The 24075-nt window shown below is 40.1% G+C and overlaps 1 protein-coding gene across 1 annotated transcript in view; it reads left to right on the top strand.

Annotated features, from left to right (window-relative positions):
• Positions 1 to 5736: 5736 nt before the first annotated feature.
• LOC311035176 (uncharacterized protein) overlaps positions 5737 to 24075 on the top strand; it is a gene marked incomplete at both ends in the record, with an annotated part of 35615 nt that continues 17276 nt past the window's right edge. Inside the window, 2 exons of the mRNA XM_084043255.1 lie at positions 5737 to 5977; positions 12076 to 12147. Of these exons, the coding sequence (XP_083899381.1) occupies positions 5737 to 5977; positions 12076 to 12147 (313 nt within the window). The remainder of the gene's footprint in view (positions 5978 to 12075; positions 12148 to 24075) is intronic.

The following is a 24075-nucleotide window of genomic DNA, read 5'->3' on the forward strand; positions in this document are numbered from 1 at the left end:
AACATGGTACCCAAGCAAGCACAATTTTGAGTTTTTAACCTTCCAATTTGCATAACAAAATGGCTGCCAATTTTGCACTATTTCTCAAGCAAAACTGACAAATAAAGTGTATATATGTATGTTCTGAGGGTCAGACAACGTGTGTAAGGTATTCTTTATGTAATTAGTGGTAAGCTTACTCCAAAATATGCAAATGCAAATTAGAGGCCACCCTTACAGAAAACGGTTTAGTACTCAAACGGGTCCATACGAATCCCCCTTATTAGCGGCGCTAGCCAGAGCGGATCCTGCTCTATACCTGACTTTGTCCGTGTTCACCGTCAACGCTCTGATTGGTCAGACCCGTCAACGCTCTGATTGGTCAGACCCGTCAATGCTCTGATTGGTCAGACCCGTCAACAAAGTGATTGGTCAAGCTTCACGTGACACGTGGCTATAAACACATTATAAACACATATCGATGACAAAATGTATCAAAGGCGCCGCTACCTTCACACAGGGTGTGATTTTTTTATTTTATTTCCTACTTATCTGTATTTTTGGCATCCTTAGGACATCTTAAATACAGATTTAGTTGAATGCATGTAAAAATCCTGGGAAAAGTATACATTTGGTCCCTGATGACCAAAAAGTGACATTCCATAAATAGACTATCATGGGGATTTCTGCCTTGTATAACTCACCCCCAGAATGAGTCAAAGCCACAGAACTGGTACTGGCACCTGGGTCTGGTCACCTTGAACACGGTGATATGAGAACCAAGACGGTGAGTGGTTCCTGGGCCGGGTTATAGGAGGCGGAAGTCCCCTAAACATATGACGCTCCATAGACTTACATCAATACATAAATGAGGGCTTTGGGGATGACATCACCTTCAAACCATAGAGGCTCTAGTTTGCCATTTTCAGTTCAGTTCAGATGAAATCCATGGTCAAGAGGTGATGGGATTTCTGGGTTGTTCTCATGAGCCCTCTTCCAGATGCATACCTGGAAGTTTACTCTTCTGATGTGCTGAAAGAGGACCCTCTTGCATGGTGGAAAAGTTGAGAGGTTAATGGAGAGACCTGGTCGAAGCTCGAGGCTTGAGCCACACATTTTCTTCACCTTAATCTCTCTTGCTTCATCCGAGGACCACACCCTTAGAGGCGACAGGTAAACTATTGAACACCAGTTAGCACAAGCTCATCAAGCTCCAAGAGTTCCCCACTGCAGCAAAGATACGGCATGAACTTTGAATGCTGATTCAGAAGCTTGATGGGGCGCACCTTTCCTTTGCCTTTGGATGCTGAGATGCTGAGGTGAAAGTGATCAAGTATAAGGCGACGTGAAGTGGATTTATCTTTCAGATCTTCGTCAAATCACAGCTACTAAGGTCAGAAATGTGTATTGCTGACCTGATGTCCTACCCCTGACTCTGACTCCATATTCCATCTCAACAACTGATGGCTTCTTTTGCAAAAATCAACAAAGCACAAGGGATGAACTACATTATCAAAGATGCTGAGAATGTGGAGCTCCCCTCTCCTAGCAATGTGATCTCATTGTAGATGGTAACGCCACATTCTATATGAACAACGTGCCCCAGACAATGAAGACTATATCAGAACGCATCTTCAAAAGTCTACCTGCTGCAGCAGAAACGGTATTCACTATTGACTCTTGTGTTGACCGACTTCATTCACCAAGATCAGCTGAGAGGGATCGTAGAGGTTGAATGGTTCATAGTTAGTGGTCTGAATGTCCACCGACCTGTAGATTATCTGGAGAGCTCCAGTGTTGCGAGAAGTAAATGGATGAACTACATCTTGTTGTCATCATTGTCATCTTAAAATACTTTGTCTAAAAGGTCTGTTCAAGAGTCCTTGCGGTCTTGTTTCCAACGAGGTCCTTGGTATTCAATTCATAGTCATATATAGTGGCACCACAGTTCAAATATCAATACAAAAATACAGAAAAAGATAACATTATGTACAACAAAACAAAAAAATAAGCAGGGAAAAAAATTATAATGCTATATGTAAAAAATCACACCTGTGTGAAGGTAGCGGCGCCTGTGATACATTTTGTCATCAATATGTGTTTATAATGTGTTTATAGCCATGTTCTGACCAATCAGAAGGATACATTTGCAAGGATAAATTCTAAAAAATACATATATTGTTTAAAAAAAGATAAGATATTTTTTATTAGAAAACGATATTACATATGTGCTATGATTCAAATTTCAAATAACTTTCTGGCAGTATTTTTATGACAATGGTCTGCAGCCTAGTTTCATTATTGTACGAATGTAGTTCGACCTTATTTAAGAAAATGTATTTCCTAGATATTATATTTACATATATCGAAGATAGGTCTGTCTCTTTCAATTCTGCCACATACTTCGCGTTGTAGCCCAAAAGGAATTCAGCTGTGTGGTCAAAAAGAGTTACCCATTCTTTCTCTGTAGAATCGCTTATTAAAACCTTCAACACGAATCTGAAATTATAGCTGTCAATGTTCTTGCATCTTCTGCAGTATAACTGTTCATTCATTTCAATGACCTTCGTGTTACAATTCTGACACGATTTATAATAATTCATTTGAATGTCGCAAATTTCACCTATAACTTTATAAGTGATGGGTAACGCTTATTGTGGCATTTTCAGTTCCTTTAGATTTCTCCAGGTGTACATCATCATGGGTATGAATTCAAAATCAATATTAGGATTAATCACGATTCCTTCAGATGGTGCTACCTTACTATTCCTTTGTAAGATAATTTCATAATCCCTGTTTACCGTGAGATACTTATGGTTAGCTACTTGTAGTCTTGCATTCGAAATACAATAAGAATTGTTTTTCTTCACTTTTAAAAAGAACCTCTCTGCGTCTTCTCCAAATGCAATGATTTTAATTGCTCCACTTTGATCGCTCACAGTAAAATGAAATATCTTGCCCGTTCCCGAGAAATTTACATATTTCCTGACATCTGAGCTTTCTACGACGACTCCTTGAATTTTCCAGGTCATAGAGACTCTAAGTTCGGCAATAGGGGTTATTGAAACATTGGCTGCTACTTCAGTATTTGTGGTTCCATATACTTTGGTCTCGGTAATTCGTAACAGAGTATCTGCACTTGCACTGTTACAGATCGAAGGTCTCTCTAGCTGTTTTAACATCGGGTTCTGTGACATGGCTGCGTTTCTACCTCTAAAGGCGTCGAGTTCCTTGGTGAGCAACTGTATTTGAACATCACGTTCATTCAATTCGAACTTATAGGACATCATTATTTCTGTGATATCCTTTGAAATTATAGGGTCAATGACTTCGCTTGTTTCCTCTGGGATCCTAATTTTTGGGTCGATGACTGCGTTTTTCGGCTCCTGAAAGAAAGGACTCTTGGATTCTTGATCGTCTTTATCAAACCATTCTCTCATAACGGACGACGGGATCCCCGAGCTCAAACTTTCTATTACTACAAGCGAGGTCATAGGGTCAATAACATTGTTTGTGTCCCTACCTCCTCTTGTGTCCCCCGGGATAACATCACTCTTTGAGCTCATTTTTGGGTCAATGACTGCGTTTTTCGGCTGCCGAATGAAAGGACTATTGGACACTAGATCTCCTTCGTCAAACCATTCTCGCATAACGGATGACTGGATTTCCTCATGAACATGACGTTCTTGTATCTTTCTCTTTCTATTGGTCATATTGGGAGGAATCTTGGACAGATCCCAAGATTCCCAAGATAAGGTTAAATTGAGGATATAACTTTAAATAACTTACCTAGAAGGAGACTTTAGCCAAATGAATAATAAAATGAAATTAATAAATATTTCTGTTTATATAGAGATCTAATTCTATATTCATGACATCATAGTGATGTCATGAATAGTAACATAGTGATGTCATGAATAGTGACCAATCCCAACGTTGATGGACCTGACCAATCAGAACGTTGGCGAGCCTGACCAATCAGAACGTTGACGGACCTGACCAATCAGAACGTTGGCGAGCCTGACCAATCAGAACGTTGACGGACCTGACCAATCAGAACGTTGGCGAGCCTGACCAATCAGAACGTTGACGGACCTGACCAATCAGAACGTTGGCGAGCCTGACCAATCAGAACGTTGACGGACCTGACCAATCAGAACATTGGCGAGCCTGACCAATCAGAACGTTGCCGAGCCTGACCAATCAGAACGTTGACGCAAAAGCCAGGTATAGAGGGCTACTATCCGCTCTATACCTAAAGGTATAGAGCGGCTAGCGCCGCTAAAAAAGGGGTCCATTGGGTTTCCTTTTGACTCCAAGGAAGTGGGGCTCTGACTCCCTGGCTATAGGGACATTGCATCCGCTCAAATTCCTATATTGTTTACAGTAGTTATGGGGTAGGCCTACGTACACAAGTACAATATTTCCAAAGGAGGTGAACCACACACCCTTTGATAATGTTTCCTTAAAGGTAGGGTAAGTGATATTTTTTGGTTAAAACAAAAAGTATTTTGTTAAAAGGTTAAAATACTATATTCTGATAGTAATCATTGCTATAGAGTGTTTGTTCAGTAACAGATGTCTCCCTGTCTCCCCAGCTCTTTAATAAACAGAAAATACATTTTTCGGTAGGTGTCAAAATCTCAGCCAATCAGGAGAAAGTCTATTTTTAAGCTTAATTTGTATTGTGTTCCAGTTCCAATTTTGTCTGCTCATTTCTTAGTGTCATCACTTCCAATTTCACTTGTTTAATCTATATCCTGATTGAGTTCTCTGTCCTGGTTGGATAAAATTGGAAATGAAACTGAAACTGAAACGAAAATGTAGAGCTGGAGAGACAAGGAGACTCCTTTTACTGAACAAACACTCTATAGCAATGAGTACTATCAGAATATAAAGCTATTTAAAGGAGACACACCATGAATTTCACTTTCTTTTTTATTTTTTTGGTATTTTTTGGGCTCCCCAGTGTCTCTTGTACCCCAAAAAAAAATGTTTTTTTTAACATTCAGTCATTCATTCTCATTTCAGAGATTTTCAGAATGGGCGTGTCTGAACAGGCCATCTCAGAAATGGCATGTTTGCTTACATCACGAAACTTTCTGCCCATGTATTTTGACAGACAGAATTGCTCAGTAGCACCCCTCTGCCCAACAGGACGTTTTGGCATTGCAGCTGAAAGTGCTTTATAAGCCTGAGAGAATTGACTTGGGATGAGTATATCTGAGTGTTGATTTAGGCTCAAACCTTTTGAAAATGGTTTGAGGGACATACACCATATGATATTAAATATCAAATATATTTTTTTAATTCATGGTGTGTCTCCTTTAACACTTATTTTAACCAAAGCAAATCACTTACCCTAAATTAATTCTATAGCAAATAAAAAACACAAATAAAAATAAGCGGTCACACGTTTATTACAAAAGAAAGTCCCCCCCGCGGTGCAACGCGTTGTGAGCTTGTAGATCGGCTATTTTCAAGTAGCCTATGTATAAAATTGGGATAAATAGGTCTGTCTGTCTGTCTGTCTGTTCATTCAGTGACAGTTACACACCTCCTCCAGCAGGGGGCGAAAGGCATTAAGGCAACAGTGCCCTGGATCCTTCATTGCGCATGTTTGAAACACGTTGACCAGGAAGTAAGGTCGTGTAGTTCATCCTATGGTGTCTTTTGTCTCGGTGAAGAACGTCTCATAGTCATTAAGTAGGTAAAATGTCTCTAAAAGGAGATAAAATGTCTCTAAAAGGAGGAAAAATGTCTCTTAAAGGAGGTAAAACGTGTCAAATGGAGTCTGTACGGCTGAAGATAAATGAACACCTGACGTCGGTGGGAGAGGAGATGTTGTGTGTTTTGGAGAAACACACAAGCGGTGATGTTTGTTGGGTCAGAGTGTTTGTGTTGGAGCGCCTCAGTGCGGCTGCAGAGTTCATGTGCAGCCTCTTCCAGAGAGAGATGGAGACACTACACAACACACAACTACTACACACTACTGCAGGTATGTCTGTTACATGCACACCATCCGCCATGGTTCACACGACGCTCGTCTATCACGAGCGTCATGGTGGAACTTCAACCTGTTGTTTTTTTTTTGTCTCTTTCTCCATTTACAACCCGTACAGCTACACAAACGTTCAGATTTCAAATATAAATTGTTTCCCCCACGGCCACAGATGTTACATTTTGAATCGGGCTGGTATAAGTACCCGTATCTTCCTTATTGTTCAATAAAAACCATTTTAATCCGATCGGTGGCCATTTTCTCATTGAATTGTAATGTATCAGAGTGCAATACACCCCCCAACCGATAGGGTTCGCTTAGTTGAAAGCATATGGAGGAAATGGCCACCGATCGGATTAAAATGCTTTTTATTGATGAGACTATGTTTTGCACCCTGTCCGTCTGTACGTGTGTCTGTGGACAGCTAATCTCCGGCACCGTTGGCTTGATCGCAGCGAAACTGTGCGCACACACACTCCCTGGATGCCAGAGCAGAACCTCTGCCCCAATTGTTTCCCATGGGCCTCTTACAGCGCCACCAGGAGGGCATTTTTTGACAGTACTCCTACAGATTTTGTCCAAACGTCACGTAAATAGTTTTTTTTTTGGTTGAGGGCCCTAATTTGAGGGCCCTAATTTTGGCCCTCAAAATATACATCCAGTGTCTTTGCGCAATTTCACATTGAACACCTCCAGCTAACAATCCTTGCATAAATTGTACATTTTTGGAATGTATACAGAATTATAGTTCTCCATTTAATAATGACTGTCTGCTATTACCCAGCCAGGCCATCAGTCAATATGATTATAAAGCACAAAATCTTAAGTTTGATATTTCAAAAACTTGCTGTCCAATTACACTGATCTGGTTACATTCTCCCTGGCTTTTTCCAAAAATTTGACAAAATGCCCTGTGTAATGACAGAAGCTCTAGTAAATACATGAAATCATAATACAAAGTAATGTTTGAACAAGTGCATTTATTCATTAAATACATGTACAAGTATTGTATCATATACATAAGTAATGTATGTACTCCACTCCGCACACTCTCTAGTGCAGTGGTCCTCAAACGTGTGATTTCAATTATGCCCAATTTCTCATGAACCAGAAGAACATTTGTACACTATCAGATTATGGATCAGGATCACACTGTATCATGTACATAAGTAATGTACTCCACTCCGCACACTCTAGTGCAGTGGTCCTCAAACTTTTCTGATTTCAATGATGCCCCCCAGGAACCTATGGCGAGACCCCACTTTGAGAACCACTGCTCTAGTGTTCAGGTCAAAATGCAAGTCGCCTGACTTTTCTTGAAGCAAAGTCTTTAATAATGTCCTCGAAGTCCAGTGTTTAGACGAGTTTTCTCTCTATGGACAGCATAGCGGGTCCATTTAACCTCTCTTGGCTGACTGTGGAGCGCAGGTAGTTTTTGATTAACTTCAGTTTACTGAATGCCCGCTCCCCTCCAGCCACTGTCACCGGTAAGGTAAGAAAGATGCGGAGTAGAATGCACAGGTCTACATAGATACTTTGGAGCTTCAATCTGTGAATTTCTCTTAATAGATCGAATGGACCCAGATCCTTCTGAAAAGTTGCTGTGTAGATTCTTTTAATGTGGAGCACTTGACTCTCCAGCTCTTCTGTCACATCATTGTTATATTTTTCCACCAATGTCTTACAACATTTCTTGATATTGTTTTCTGACTCTGACTTGAAGTTCCATAGGATGGAAAATTCATGTCAGATCTCACTAATAGCAGTGAACCTGGTGTCTAGTTCTGAAATAATTCTGTCTATTGAGACATAAAAGATCCTATCTCTGAAGGAAACATCTGCATTATCCTCTTCAGGTTGGTTTTCTGAATCTGAGTCATCAAAAAATCTTTTTCTTTTCTTTTTTCGGCCTTGGTCTAGCTTTGGATCTATATTCAAATTTCTGGCTACAGCCGTGGCCTCTGACATGATATGATCCCAGGAGTTACGCATAGCTACCATTTCATCATGCAGTGCCTTTATGTTGTCAACTTCTATATCAAGAGAAATGGCAGAGGACTGGAGGATGAGTGATCTGTCTTCAATACACCTCAACACTTTGACCCAGAATGTTAGACACAAAATGGAAGTGAATGACTGAAAATATGTTTTTAATCCTTTTGCCTCTGCTCTGCAATCACCAGTCAGACTGCTGTTGGACACTATACTGTCAAGGGCATCAAGCAGGCTGGGCAAATGTGCCGCAACTGGACGCACTGCCTCTAGGCGAGCACTCCAACGTGTATCTGACAAGCGATGTAGGGAGCACCCTATCTTCTGCTGTAAAAGGGCCCATCGTTCGGGGCTCGCACCACAGTTTGTATAACTGGTTTATAAAACCAAAAAACAACCCCATTTCAGGGCATGACTGGGCTGCATGAACCCCAACCAGGTTTAGAGTATGTGATGCACATGGAGAGAAAGTTGCGAGTGGATTTAGTTTGGATATGCCTGCTTGCACCCCTTTTACTTTGCCTGACATATTAGAGCCGTTATCGTACCCCTGACCACGGCACTCTGCTATATCAATGTTATGGTCTTTTAGTGTGCCCAACAACATTTGAGTTATTTCTTTTCCTGTCTTTTTCCCAAAGTCCTCATATTTGAGAAACCGCTCTTGAATTCCCCACTCTTCATCTTGTTTATCAACATATCTTAGCATAATTACATTCTGCTCCTTATGAGATATGTCAGGGGTAGCATCACAGATTAGAGAGTAGTATATTGCCTCCTTTCTCGCCTTAAGAATACCTTCTAATGCATGGGCACCACATACACTGATGAATTCATTCTGACTATCAGAGGACAGATAATGAGCCTGCAGTCTTTTACCCTCTTCTTGGTGCTTTCTCACTTTCTGAAGATGCTCATTTAATATAATGTCATATTTACCCAGTAGCTCCAGTGTGCCAAGGAAATTACCATTGTTTGGGTCGCCTACTGTTTGAGAGCTTCCTCTGAAAGACATGTTTCTGCTGGCCAAAAAAAGTGTAACACTGAGCAGTCTCTCTATCAATTTCTTGTTATTTTCTATTTCTAAATGCACCAGTTTCTTCTGCAAGCTGTCTATCCCAGCTTCAACCTGGAAGTTTTTCCATTTCCAGTAGCAATGCAGGTGTGCCTGGCCTTTATCATGCTCTGGAAACCTTCTGTACATTTTATGCCACTTCATTTCTGCCACTTTTGATCCTTCATTAGAAGCAAGACCACTCAAAGACTTTTTAGCAATTTCAAAAGAAAAAAGAACACATGGAATGCAAAACAATGCCTGTTTACAGTTACTATAGGCCAGCCAGTCTCGCTCAGTTTTTTCACGCTTATTTTTAGATACAGAGTGCAGCAGGTACACTGGAAATACCTTTCCGTCCTTGTCTTTCACACCCTTTATGGCCTCAGCAAAGGGGACTGTCTTTCCCAGGCCTATCCGGAGAACGACCTCCTCTCTGTCAGCATCTGTCATGTTTTCTGGCCATTGTCCAGGGTCAATGAATAGGTCTGCTTCTTCAGGTTCCTTTTCTTTCTCTTGCACATCTGCCTCCAACTCTGAGTCTGCAGAAGGAGTGGACACGCTCTGTGGGGTGATTCTGCTGGTGGTCTCTCGCTCCGAGTTGGTGGACAGGCTCTGCGTCTGGATTCTGGTGGTGGTGTCTCCCTCAGAGTCGGACAAGCTCTGTGTGGAAACACTCGTCTCTCGCTCAGTATCTGAATGAGGAGGGTGATATAAGACTGATCATTTACATGTTGACTTTAAGCCTAACAATGTACTAATTGCAAGCATTAGTACAAATGCTACAAGCTACACATTTACTCCAAACTATACAGGAAAGACTTACTTCTGGTGCTCTCAGCGGACTTTCTCTGTGTGGTGCTACTGGCAGTCTCTCCCTCTGAGTCAGGGGACAGTGTGGACATTCTGGTGGTCTCTCCCTCTGAGACAGTGGACAGTCTCCTCTCTTGCTGCTTTCCTGATTGAGGAGGGTGATATAAAACTGATCATTTACATGTTGACTTTAAGCCTAAAGATGTACTAATTGCTACACATTTACTCCAAACTATACAGGAAAGACACTTACTTCTGGTGCTCTCAGAGGACTTTCTCTGTGTGGTGTTACTGGCAGTCTCTCCCTCTGAGTCAGTGGACAGTGTCTGTGTGGACATTCTGGTGGTCTCTCCCTCTGAGTCAGTGGACAGTGTCTGTGTGGACATTCTGGTGGCCTCTCCCTCTGAGGCAGTGGCCAAACTCTGTGTGGCAATACTTCTCTCTTGCTCAGCATCTGATTGAGGGTGATATAAAACTGATTGTTTACATGTTGACTTTAAGCCAAGAATTAGTACAAATGCTACAAGCTACACATTTACTCCAAACTATACAGGAAAGACACTTACTTCTGGTGCTCTCAGAGGACTTTCTCTGTGTGGTGATTATGGCAGTCTCTCCCTCTGAGTCAGTGGACAGTCTCCTCTCTTGCTGCTTTCCTGATTGAGGAGGGTGATATAAAACTGATCATTTACATGTTGACTTTAAGCCAAGAATTAGTACAAATGCTACAAATTTACTCCAAACTATACAGGAAAGACACTTACTTCTGGTGCTCTCAGAGGACCTCTTTATGGGGCTACTGGCACCACACACACCACACACTGTCTCTCCCTCTGAGTCAGTGGACAGTGTGGATATTCTGGTGGCCTCTCCCTCCGAGACAGTGGACAGTCTCCTCTCTTGCTGCTTTCCTGATTGAGGAGGGTGATATAAAACTGATGTTGACTTTAAGCCTAACGATGTACTAATAGCAAGAATTATTACAAATGCTACAAGCTACACATTTACTCCAAACTATACAGGAAAGACGCTTACTTCTGGTGCTCTCAGCGGACTTTCTCTGTGTGGTGCTACTGGCAGTCTCTCCCTCTGAGTCAGTGGACAGTGTGGACATTCTGGTGGTCTCTCCCTCTGAGACAGTGGACAGTCTCCTCTCTTGCTGCTTTCCTGATTGAGGAGGGTGATATAAAACTGATCATTTACATGTTGACTTTAAGCCTAAAGATGTACTAATTGCTACACATTTACTCCAAACTATACAGGAAAGACACTTACTTCTGGTGCTCTCAGAGGACTTTCTCTGTGTGGTGTTACTGGCAGTCTCTCCCTCTGAGTCAGTGGACAGTGTCTGTGTGGACATTCTGGTGGCCTCTCCCTCTGAGGCAGTGGCCAAACTCTGTGTGGCAATACTTCTCTCTTGCTCAGCATCTGATTGAGGGTGATATCATAAAGAACTGATCATTAACTTGTTGACTTTAGGCAACTAATTTTTTGCTAATTTGCTAATTGCAAACATTAGCAATTGTCATAGCATCTTATCTATAATAAATTATATTATGTCAAATTAAGTTATTCAGCAAACCTGAAATATGCTACACAAGTCATAAGCGACACATTGAATCTAAACTAGAGGAAGGAGAACATATACTGTAGCTTAGAAGCCAAGAGCTGAGCAAGCTAGCAACAGTAAAATCAGTTAATTTAACTCTGATTAGTTACAATTGTACCCTCTCTGAGTTCAATTAATACTCATGATTTCACAGTGTAGGCTGTACCTTCTGGCCAATGTGGAGGACAAACCAAACAAACAAACAAACAAACATAATGAGGGGACTATGTTGTATTCAGAAAAGGTTTAGCCTAATAAAAAAAATCATGTTTAATCTATTTTGTGCAAAACTGCAAATTAACTCAGTTTGTGATGTTGATCATTTTATTTCAGACAAATCTGTACCATTATATGCATTAAAACCTTAGTGTTCATATCCATTTGTAACTGTCTGAGACTAGTGTACTGGAACCAAACAGTCTGTTCCAGTACACTCTCAGAAAGTTAATTAAAATAACAATCGACAGGGTGGGCGTGTATGTCTGCTGTGTTCATCATCAATGCGTGACACCGCTGTATGACGAAGCACAAATCAGGCAGCGAGCACCACTGCCTGTGTGCCACTGCCCATCTATTGCTTTACATCACATTATTAGTTATTGTTTTTGTCTGTTTTGGTGAACGTAGGTGGAGGAATTGGTGAAAAAAAGAAGAGAGAAAAAGAAGGAAAGAAAAAGTCCAAAGGAAAGAAGAAGACGGGTGAGAAAGACAACATTAGTGTCTGTATTGTGTATGTGATTATGTGAGCAAGGAATGATTGACGGCGAGCTGGTCATTGTTGAAAAATAAACCCCGACAGGGTGATTAAATCCTGACGCGATAGCGTCGGGATTAGTTATGGCTGTTTAAAGCCCAGTCAATAGGAAACACAGAGGGGGTGGGGCTTAAGCAATTACAGCCTGTCCCTATTGGCCGTCTAAGAGCACCTACCAAGTTTTGGGCCTTCATACCTCAATAGTTATGCCAAATATCTAAATAGCTATAAATATGACTATGGGTTCACACATATATATATATATATATATATATATATATATATATATATATATATATATATATATATATATATATATATATATATATATTTATTTTTTCTTTTTTTTTTTTTTTTCTTTTTTTTTTTTAGTGTAGCAACAGTGAAAACAGCACATTTTACCCAGAATTCCATTTGTTTTCACCGGAAGACGGAAGCGTTTCAAAAAGCGTTCTTTTAATTGTTTTATACGATCTGTGGATCGTTTCTCTTAGCCACTGGAGCTTTAGTTACCGTGAGCTGTGTTTTCTTTTTCTGTTGTTTTTTTATCTTCAAATCATACAATCTCTTACAAACAGCGTGCGTTTCCTGGCCAAACAGGAAACCGGTGCATTTCCGCTTCCGTTTTCCGGCCAGATGACGTCATTTTCGCGGGAAAGGAGCCCCTGACAGCGTTCAATAGAAAATATATAAATAAAAGGCTTTCGGGGGTGAAATTCATGGAGTGGGTGTTGTGAAACATTTGCCACTCACAAAAGATATACAATTTAACTTTAGTTTTATTGAAAAAGTTACCTAGTATTACTTTAAGGATGATTTAATTTTAATATAGTACAAGCATAGTATAACTATCTGTGAAATATTACCCATCACAATAAAAAGGAACAGTTTTTCCACCCAACAGCGACAATATATAGCCTATATATGGTTCTGTATCAGTATATGAGTCTCAGAGTCTCATCTTGAAGAGCCTGGTTCCAGGCTGTGTTTATTGTCCTACACCAGTGGCTCAGGTAGCAGTAGCTGGGGAGGGGAGTGGTCATCTTCAGAGACGTGCACACATAGACACTAGGTAGTGCTTGAGCACCTGCCCGTTTGCCCTCTGGACAGCAATGTGTCCTTTTGAAAGTTCGTTTTTACAGTGTTTTTTTTTTTTTTTTTTTAACAGTGTACATACAGTATGTGGCCCATGGTAACATCGACCAATTCTGGATTAAAAGCTTCTAATATGCCCCAAATGCGCGTTGTAATGTTGTCAAACATCCCCACACGTGCCCCGCGGCACTCTCGTACGTGCCCTGCAGCCCCTCCCTTCCCTGCTCTCAACGTGAACGCGCAGCGCAGAGCAGACAGACATCCAGTCACTCAGGCAGACAGTCAGAGTGAAGCCAAGCAACACACACACACGTTCGTCCCCTGCGCGGGTTTTCACTTCTCTTTCATTACATTTCTGCACTGATTGACAGCCACCAGGTAACAAATACAACGAGTGTATTGTTTAATCCCCTAAATCAGATGCCAAACTATAACTTCACTCTTCTTTTCTTCAATTTCTTGCATCCATTTTTAGTCTTGTTGTGCAGCAAGTCTCATTCAGCGCAGCTGTGCCTTAATTAGCGTTTTCCAGTGGTGGAAAAAAGTACTCACATTTCTAGTAAAAGTAAAAGTATCAATACTGCAATGTAGAAATACTCAAAAAATTATTTACTTGAGTAAAACTACAAAAGTATTGGCATCAAAATGTAGGCTACTTAAAGTACCAAAGTATTGTAACTTAAGTAAAAGTGCTCATTATACAGAATATCCCATTTCACAAGTTTTTAAATGTATAAAAATCTTTTGAAAATAGCAGATCTACAAACTCACAATGCGTCATTATGAGCTTGCAGATCTGCTATTTTCAAATGGCTGAAATGTATATAGGGCTGAAGTGATGAAATGTATGTTTTGTAATAATAATCTACTAAATCTACAAAGTAACTAGTAACTAAAGTTTTCAAATAATTGTAGTGGAGTAAAAGTAGAATATTTGCATCTGAGATGTAGTGGAGACAGTAGAAGTAAGTGTATTGAAAATGGGAAATACTCAAGTAAAGTAAAAATGCCTCAAAATTGTACTGCTCTGGCTAGAGGGCGCTGCTGCTACAGATTGCCAAAACATTCTAGACTCCATGAAGAACAGAGCTGATTTGTTGGCACAAGTTTCACAACAAATATTCACATTCATCCAAAGTATTATTCACTTTAGTTTATTAGCTTTATTTTATTGTATAGCGAAGTTAAATAGTCTGATTAAGGAATTTTCTGTTGATGCCACAAGCTTTTGTTATGTAAAATCCCTGTGTGATCTCTGGTGAGTTAGCCCAGTGGTTCTCAACCTTTTCAGGTTGATTACTTTTGATGCAGTAGTGCTATTTTTTCATTTCATTTTATTTATTTCCGAGGTATTAAAAAGGTCTTAAAAGTCACTTGTTAATAAAGTATTCAGTCAATCAATCAATGCTCACTCAAGTCATTATTTAGTCAGTTATTTCTTTTATAGACACTAAAGCATGCACAATGTGGCACCGCAATCTTTGTTTGTTCTGTTGTTGCTTATTTAAATTGTTACAATAATTTACCAGAAACCAACCTGTTGAATATTATAAACATCTGCATCAGACAGCATGGCTATTGAAATACATATATTATGCAATTACCACCTACAAGATGTGCCTTTAATACATCTCACACTACTAAGGCAGCTGGCGGTTCCACGCGCCACAGAAGGTGCCCTTTTTTTTTACTTGAGCACCTGCCCCTCAAAATGTCTGTGCACGCCCCTGGTCATCTTGGAATCGGAAGGTTCCCGGTTTGATCCCAGCTCCTCCCTAACTGCTCCCGGTGAGCAGGTTGGTAGATTGTATTGGTTGTATGGTTTCCTACACTGAGAATGTCTGAATGAGTGAATAATGCACTATTTAAACGATTTCTTATGTTTAAAGGAAAATGTAAATTTCAAACATTCAGTGTTTTTCTCTCGTTTCATATTTTGTCCCCCTAGACTTCCTCGCTGTGTGTACAGAGGAGGTTCCTGCTGAACAGCAGGAGAGGAGCCCACATCTGGTCCAGGAGGAACCACAACCTCCACAGCTCAAAGAGGCACTGCTTCGCAGACCAGAGGACGCTGATGATTCAACATTGACATTACTGGCAGTAAAGAGTTTGATCGATGATGAAAACAGAGAGACAGAGCCTGTAGCCGGCACCTCAACTGGATGCATGAAAACACAGGCTTATGTAGTGGGCTGGGCGCCGTCACAGCCAACTAGTGATGGCCAGCCCCTCTCTTCAGACTGTTCTGAAGCTGACGCCGAAGACCGCGAAGACTGGGAGGAGACCAGGGAAGGTCAGTCGGCTTTAAACTCACTGAAATCACACAAGAAAATACATTTTGAAGGATACATTAACAAGTTGTCTCGAGACCTGAAAACTACCTCCACGAGGAGTCACACAGGGAAGAAAGAATTTAGTTGTAGGCCTACAGATTGTGAAAAAACTTACACTCAAAAGGAATGTCTGAAGAGACACACAATGGTTCATAAAGGGGAAAAACCCTTTTAACTGTTCAGTGTGTGGCAAGGCCTTTGGTGACAAGAGTATTCTAAAAAGACACATGATCACTCATACGGGGGAGAAGCCATTTGTTTGTAAAGTTTGTGACAAAGGTTTTGGTCACACAACTACTCTAAAAGTACACATGAGGACTCATACAGGGGAAAACCCCTTTACTTGTCCAGTTTGCGGCAAAGGCTGTAGTCAAAATGGTGATCTGAAAAGACACATGAAAATTCATACAGGGGGAGAAAACACTTCCAGTGTTACATCTGAAGATATACTGCAAGGATCCATATAGGGAAGAAGTTAAATATTTGTATTTTCAAAGAAACCATCAGAGTTGCCACGTGATATCACATATGACAAATGTATTGATCATTCATTCTAATCCAGGATGACGATGACAAGTCATAGATACTAAAGTAGAAGAATCACTTGTGCAAACCTTTTTAAGTCAATGGATTTGAATTTATTCATTAAAGTTTTTACTCGTGAGTTGGTTTACTTGGTTCTTTTCTTTCGTTCCTTCTTTATTCTTTGAAGAGCTGGTGCCATGTTTTTGCACTTTTTCTGTTTTTCATGTGTCTATGAGGTTGATAGAACTTCATTAAGCCGGTGGTTTTATGGTGTTTTATGTTTACTCTGACTATTTGGAGTTTCTTCCTGGAGGCTGAAACCTTGAGGGTCAAACGTGCCAATAGAGAAACAGCGCTTTAGTGACATAGTAAAAACATACCCTCCCCCTCATTATCATAACACAACAGGTGTGGGCATGAGGAGGGGGAGGGACTAGGACAGTTGGGTGGTGCTAAGGTGGTGGAGGAGGTGCTAAGGTGAGAACCACGTATACTTAATGAACTGGAGGCGTGTCCACATAAAAACATAATTTTAACAATTTCTGTAAACTTTTTTGAAAAAAATCTTCCTCCAAGTATAACCATAATACCTGATGATTATGTTTTAGGGGGGGGGGGGGGGGGAATACCGGCACTGCATCTTTAACCCTTTCTTGAAACTGCAAATGCCCAGCTTGTACGATTTTCACCCACTTTGACAATAAAGTTGAATCTGAATGGTGGAATGTCAAATGCTTCTTTTGTGATATCCTTTATTTTTTCCTGCAACTCAGTTTACTGGTAGAATGTCCATATTTGTCAAGATTTAAAATGGAATATTCATTATTATATAATTTTATTTAATTCATTATTACATTAATATATTCATTTAATTCAGTTTTATATTGTTGAATCTGGAATTTGGTATTCTTAATTTTTTACTTGATTCATTTGTCCCAACACATTTTTTTCACTTTAACATACTGTTTCAACATATTGAACTCCAAAATATACAGAAAAAAATGATATTGAATTTGGAAAATGTTGTGTATTTACTTGTAAAAAGCACAAACATGCTCAGAAATTTATGTTGCAGGTTGAAAAAGTAAATGTTGGCTCCCCACGTGAACACACAATTGTCACATTTGTTCAAGCTGCTTTGTTGAAAATAACTAAACTGCTGGTAAAGTCAATGGAACGCAAACAACTTTGAAAGAGAAACAGAAGATGTACATTTCAAACATTCATTGCTTTTCTCTCATTTCATCCTTTTCCCCTAGACTTCCTCACTGTGTGTACAAAGGAGGTTCCTGCTGAACAGCAGGAGAGGAGCCCACATCTGGTCCGGGAGGAACCACAACCTCCACAACACGAGGAGAGGAGCCGCAGTCTGATCCAGGAGGAACCAGAGCCTCCACAGATTAAAGTGAGACCAGAGGATGCTGATGGTTCAACATTGACATTAGTAGCAGTAAAGAATATACATGATGATGAAAACAGAAGGACACAGCCTCTAGCCAGCACCTCAACCGGATACATGAAAACACAAGCTGATGTAGAGGACTGTGGAACATCACAGCCAGCTAGTGATGACCAACTCCTCTCTTCAGACTGTTCTGAATCTGACGCTGAAGACGGTGATGACTGGGAGGAGACCAAGGAAGGTCAGTCAGCTTTAAACGCACTGAAATCACACAAGACACAAAATGTGGAAGGAGACAGCAACAAGAAATCTCAAGACCTGAAAACTTCCCCCATGAGGAGTGACACAGGCAAGGACAAACATTGTTGTACATATTGTGGCAAAATATTTAAAGAAAAGAGAAGTCTGAAGTTCCACACTATGATTCATACAGGGGAAAAACCCTTTACCTGTACAGTTTGTGGCAAAACATTTAATCAAAAACAACATCTAAAGTCACACACAATGATTCATACAGGGGATAAACCCTTTACCTGTACGGTTTGTGGCAAAGGCATTTCTCAAAACAGTCATATTAAGGTGCACATGAGGACACATACAGGGGAAAAAAACTTTATTTGTGCAGTGTGCGGCAAAGGCTTTAGTCAGATGGGTTATATGAAATCACACATGAGGACTCATTCAGGGGAAAAACCCTTTACTTGTACTGTGTGTGGCAAAAGCTACAGTCAAAATTCTAAATTAAAAAGTCACATGATGATTCATATAGGGGAAGAATCTTCCCCTATGAGGAGTGACACAGACAAGGAAAAACATTGTTGTACATATTGTGGCAAAATATTTAAAGAAAAGAGAAGTCTGAAGTTCCACATAATGATTCATACAGGGGAAAAACCCTTTACCTGTACAGTTTGTGGCAAAACATTTAATCAAAAACAACATCTGAAGTCACACACGATGATTCATACAGGGGATAAACCCTTTACCTGTACGGTTTGTGGCAAAGGCATTTCTCATAACAGTCATATTAAGGTGCACATGAGGACACATACAGGGGAAAAAGCCTTTATGTGTGCAGTGTGCGGCAAAGGCTTTAGTCATATGTGTAATTTGAAAGTACACATGATGACTCATTCAGGGGAAAAACCCTTTACTTGTACTGTGTGTGGCAAAAGCTGCAGTCAAAAGAGTCACTTAAAAAGTCACATGATGATTCATACAGGGGAAGAATCCATTATCTGTACAGTGTGTGGCAAAGGCTTTAGTCAGATGGCTTATTTAAAATCACACATGAGGACTCATACAGAGGAGAGGCCCTTTACTTGTACAGTTTGTGGCAAAGGCTTTAGAACATCTTCTGAAAAAACTAAACACATGAGGACTCATACAGGTGAAAAGCCCTTCACTTGTAGAGTTTGTGGCAAAGGCTTCAGTCGGACGGACGGAATAAAACATCACATGAGGACTCATACAGGGGAAAAACCCTTTGTTTGCAAAAGGATGGCAAAGGATTTAGGCAAACATGTGATCTAAAAACACACATGAGGACTCATACAGGGGAAAAACCCTATCCTTGTACAGTTTATGGCAAAGGCTATAGTGGATTGTCTAGTCTAAAAAGGCACATGAGGACTCATACAGGGGGAGAAAACACTTAGGTTAAGTTTTTGGTAAAGCGTTGGTCTTGATGCACATCTGAAGATTTACTGCAAGGATTCATATAGGGTAGAAGTTGTTAGTTGAACAGTAATAAATACTTCTAAACTGCCACAAAGAAATCGGAAACATAAATTTGGTTGATAATATCGCCCCTTTAATAATACTAATTGGTATTGTGTTTTATTTCATTTATATTGTTGATTAGTCACCTTTACAACGAGGTACAGCTTGTAAGGATTGTGCATTCGTGGAATTAGCAACACCGCTAAACGTGTGGGTAGCACCCCCAAAGAATTAGCCAAAATCACCCAATATGCTTCTGTTGGTGAAGCCAACAGGGAGGACAACAACCTGAGAAGACCGGTTTCTCACCCTTGACAGGCAAGATATGCACAATGGTACCAAAGACAGATGTCAAAGTTGCAGAACCCATGCTCAGGTGCCAGTCACACACCTGTGACTGGCACACACCTGCCTGCAAATGGTTCCAGGGCTAACACCAAATAATGCGTAATCTGTGTAACGGAACACCAGCCCTTCACTTGCCCTGTTGCCCTGTATCCTGAAGGGACAAACGTGGCATCTTTCCATGGGGGCAGTGTTGCTGCTTGGAGCATACACAAACTCAACAAAGTTTGACTGGAACACTCCTCTCGGCAGGTGTGTAATGGCAAGTTGCTCAAAACAAGAGCGATTACCAACAGAAGCATATTGAGGAATTTTGGCAATTCTTTTGGAGGCGCTATCCACACGTTTAGCTGTGTTCCTCCTTCCACGAATGGCCGATCCTTACAAGCTGTACCTCGTTGTAAAGGTGAGTAATCAACGATAGAATTGATGTGAACACAATATTATTAAAGGGGAGGCATAATCGACCGAAGTTAGGATTTTCAAAGAAGCCATCAAAGTTGACACATTATATCACACATGCCAAATGTCTGATCCTTCATTCCGATTTAGGATGACAATGACAAGTCATAGATACTAAAGCAGAGGAATCACACATGGAAACTTTTTTTTAAGTCAATGGATGTGAATTCATACATTAAACGTGATGTTGTTTTGACTCTTGGATTACTTGTTTCTTTCTTTCTTTCTTTCTCTATTCTGTAGCCCTTTCTTGAAACTGCAAATGATGGGAGCTTGTATGAATATTTCACCCACCTTGACAATAAAGTTGAATCTGAATCTGATGGTGGAATATCTTTTTTTATTCCTTTATTTTTTACTTCAACTCATAGGTTTTTGGTAGAATAATTTGATTATGTCCATATTTGTCAAGATTGAAAATGGAATATTCATCATTATATTATTTAATACAATTCATTATTTCATTATTATAATTGTGAATCTGGGCTACTTTGGCTGTTTTTGCATACTTTTCCCTTCAAATACCATTTAGGAAAATGTTAATGTACCAATATTTTTGTATACCGTACTTCTTTTTAGCACAACTTAATCTATATGTCCCAACAAAAAAACAAAACACTTTGATATACTGTTTCAAGTCAGGTTCTCCAGAAGCAGTGAGTGCATTTTACGGCAGCTTCCGCTGCCAGAAAATGCACTCGCTGTCCCTTAGGTTCTCAGCACAACATCACCTACAGGATGTGACCTCACAATTATTTTTTAATTTTCTTGTTGTTTTCTTTTACTTTGAAATACTGTTTCAATGTATTTTACGCCAAAAACACACAAAATGATACATTTGGATTTGGAAATTTTTGTCTTAACTTGTAAGAAGCACAAACATGCTCAATTAATTATTTTGAATGTTGAAACATAGCTTGCACATGCACAATAGAATGGTCAAGTTGACATTCCAATAATAATAATGATAAATGTAATAAAATCATTATGATATATGATATTATAATAAATCAATCTAACAAAGTAGTTCCACAGGAGCCACTTCTCTATCTCTTGTATCTATACCCACTGAGCATTTTTTGGTCTATTAGACGTCTAAAATACGTCTAAGGGGTAGGCTAAAACAGGGTTGTAATTGGTCTACTGGTGAAAGTTTTCTAGCGGTCTAGGCTTAACCTAGACGTTGATTAGCTGTTTTTTAAGCGTCTATTTATAGACCGTCTATATTATAGACGTTGAAATGACGTCTATAATATAGACGTGTATAAATAGACGCTTAGCGGTCTAGGCTAAGCCTAGACCGCTAAAAAAACTTTCACCAGTAGACCAATTATAACCCCGTTTTAGACGGAGGTCTAATAGACGACTATGGCTCAGTGGGATGGTATCAAGGTGCCATATTTTGTTTTTAGAAAAGAATCCAGATAAAACTTTAATAGTGTGTTTGAATGGAATATTTAAGTACGGTCAGGGAAGAGGAGCCATCTAAGAGCTCCCTGAGCAAAGTTAATTGGGCTGACTGCTCTGTGATGCGTGTGTTAAGTGTTTAACTCATAACGTACAGTACTTGCACAACATATATGTGGCATGTTTATAAACGTGACCTAAAAGTACATGAGGCCTAGTCGGGCGCAAGCAAAACAACCACAACAACCATGTGGTGAGGGCATGCCCAGGCATGTTGACGTGGTAGTACCGCTCCTCGTGCAGGCTGTTGAGAGCATAGATATAGAAACCTAGATACCTCATTGGCCTCTGCAGTTGGTTGGAGCGACTGGTATCGCGGTCGCCATTTCAAAGGAGGCAAGCTACCATTCAAAGTGACTACTGGCCAATCACAGCGTGTTGACTGCTGGCCAATCACAGCGTGTCAAACTGACTTTTGCTGCGCGGCTGCCTCTTACGAAAAGACCCGCCCCCACCTGCCTCTGATTGGCCTACCGAACGCCCCCTTCCTCTAAAATGGCGCCCGAGATACCAATGCCTCAGAGCCGAAGGAGGCGTCTACCTTTATATGTCTATGGTTGAGAGGGGTAAAACGCTGTAGAGTCAATGAGTAAGTAGGTCATAAGTAGGTCATGGTCCGCTTAATAAGCGAACATGGCAACCTGTGACTATAAGCGACTTTGGGCTTGTTTTTCCTGTAAAGTTACTTGTAAATATTGGTTGTTGCGTTTTTTTGGTTTTGTTTTTAAAGTGTAGTTGATATTTTGATTTGAAATGTTATTATTGTTCAAACAGTCGTCATACATAACATATGCATTATGCATATATTGTATTTCTCCACAGACCCTCATCTGAATTAAAAAAGATATATTTTAAATATTATTTCACTATTTATTTTCAAGGTCTTTTTGAAAATAGCAGAACTACAAGCTCACAGCGCATTCGCGATGCGTTGTGAGCTTCTAGATCGGCTATTTTCAAATAGCCAATGTACTGTATAGGTTTAAAGTGTTCATGCAGCCGATAGTCGCTTATTTTGGGCTTGTTCTCATAGAACTGGCTGCTTATTTCTCTCACAAAATCTGGCAACAGTACCATTTACATGGAGACGGGACGTGTAGGGTTTTCAAAGATTTGATTTCCACTCTGGAAAGTGGTTTCACTTAGTTGCGTTTTCAACCCCCGGTAACGCCGTTCCCCGAACGTTTTCTCTAGAGGCCATTGTCGTGTAAAGGGGGCCTACTGCCACTGGCTTCAGATTTGTTTAATAGTGTATTTATTTTTGCATGTGTTTATTGTATCCTATCTACAATGAGTGAGGAGAAGCGGACTGAGTGGCCCTGTCTTTCCCTAAAAGGACTGACTGTGGGTAGCTACTGGGACGTAAGTCAAGGCTTGATCAACCCCGGCTGTGTCGAGGGTGTATGTCGTATGTTGCGAGACCCGAAACACCCGATGACCCCAGGTTACAACACTGATGATACGTCACAGGTGCATCCATGTGATGTTTTTCTTTATACAATGAGTCTGTAAGGATAACTCCCTCTTGTGGATGTTTTTGCTAATAATTGGTTAAATATGTAACCCAGTCCAATGCTGTAATCATCATCTAAGTAGTAACAGGCGTGACAGTGCAATTACAGAAGTAAGTAGCAGGTGTGATAATTTCCTCAGTTATAAGTAACTGAGTCACACTTCATCTCCTGCCCACACATTGTTTTTCTGTTTAACAATGAAACTTTTGTCTTTTTACGGTTGTAAATCTCACATTCTTCTTCAAGTAAAGTACAAGAAAAGTTACGCCTTGTCATCTTTTTAGGAGATGTTGATTTCTCATTTGCTATCTGTCTAGTACTGTACAGATACATGGTATAAGGGCAGAATACTTAGACTCTTGGATTAATTTATGTATTTTTTACCTTTTATTTGTATTAACTCTTGTTGTTGTTTAACCTTGTTGCACTGTATTTTATTCTGCCATTGGAAAGCACTTTGTAACTTTGCTATGAAAAGTGCTTTATAAATAAAGTTTATTATTATTATTAGGTACTGGACCAAGGTGAAAATAATGGTGGATAATGCTTTATTTGCACTTGATTATTATTTATTGGTGCAATAACATTACAAGTTAAGTGTTTATTCACAGCTTTGGCCATATTGTCTTACATATTGTTGCTGTCGGGCAGAAACCTCATCTCCATATTCTAAATGTTTGTGTTTTTTCGTAAATTAATATCCCACTTACAGTGTCACATAAAAGCATCAAAAGTAGCTTGAAATGTGTCTAAAAGTGACACGTTTTGAGCTTGTAGAATGTTTGCTGCTTTTGAATTTGAATCCTGAAAAGTTACAGTTTTAGACGTTTCCACCCGACAGAGACGATATCATAGTCCTCGTATCTCCATGTTAAAAATTAGTATTCCCCCCCCCCCCCCCCCCGGTAAATTAATGTTTTACTTCACTCACAAGTAGTGAAATTAGTAGATCTACAAGCTCTAATGCACCGAGGCCAGGTCCGGATTAACCCTTTGCGGTGCCCAGTG

Source organism: Gymnoscopelus microlampas, assembly GCF_963454915.1.
Source record: "Gymnoscopelus microlampas genome assembly, chromosome: 19".
In the NCBI taxonomy this organism is placed as follows: Eukaryota; Metazoa; Chordata; class Actinopteri; order Myctophiformes; family Myctophidae; genus Gymnoscopelus; species Gymnoscopelus microlampas.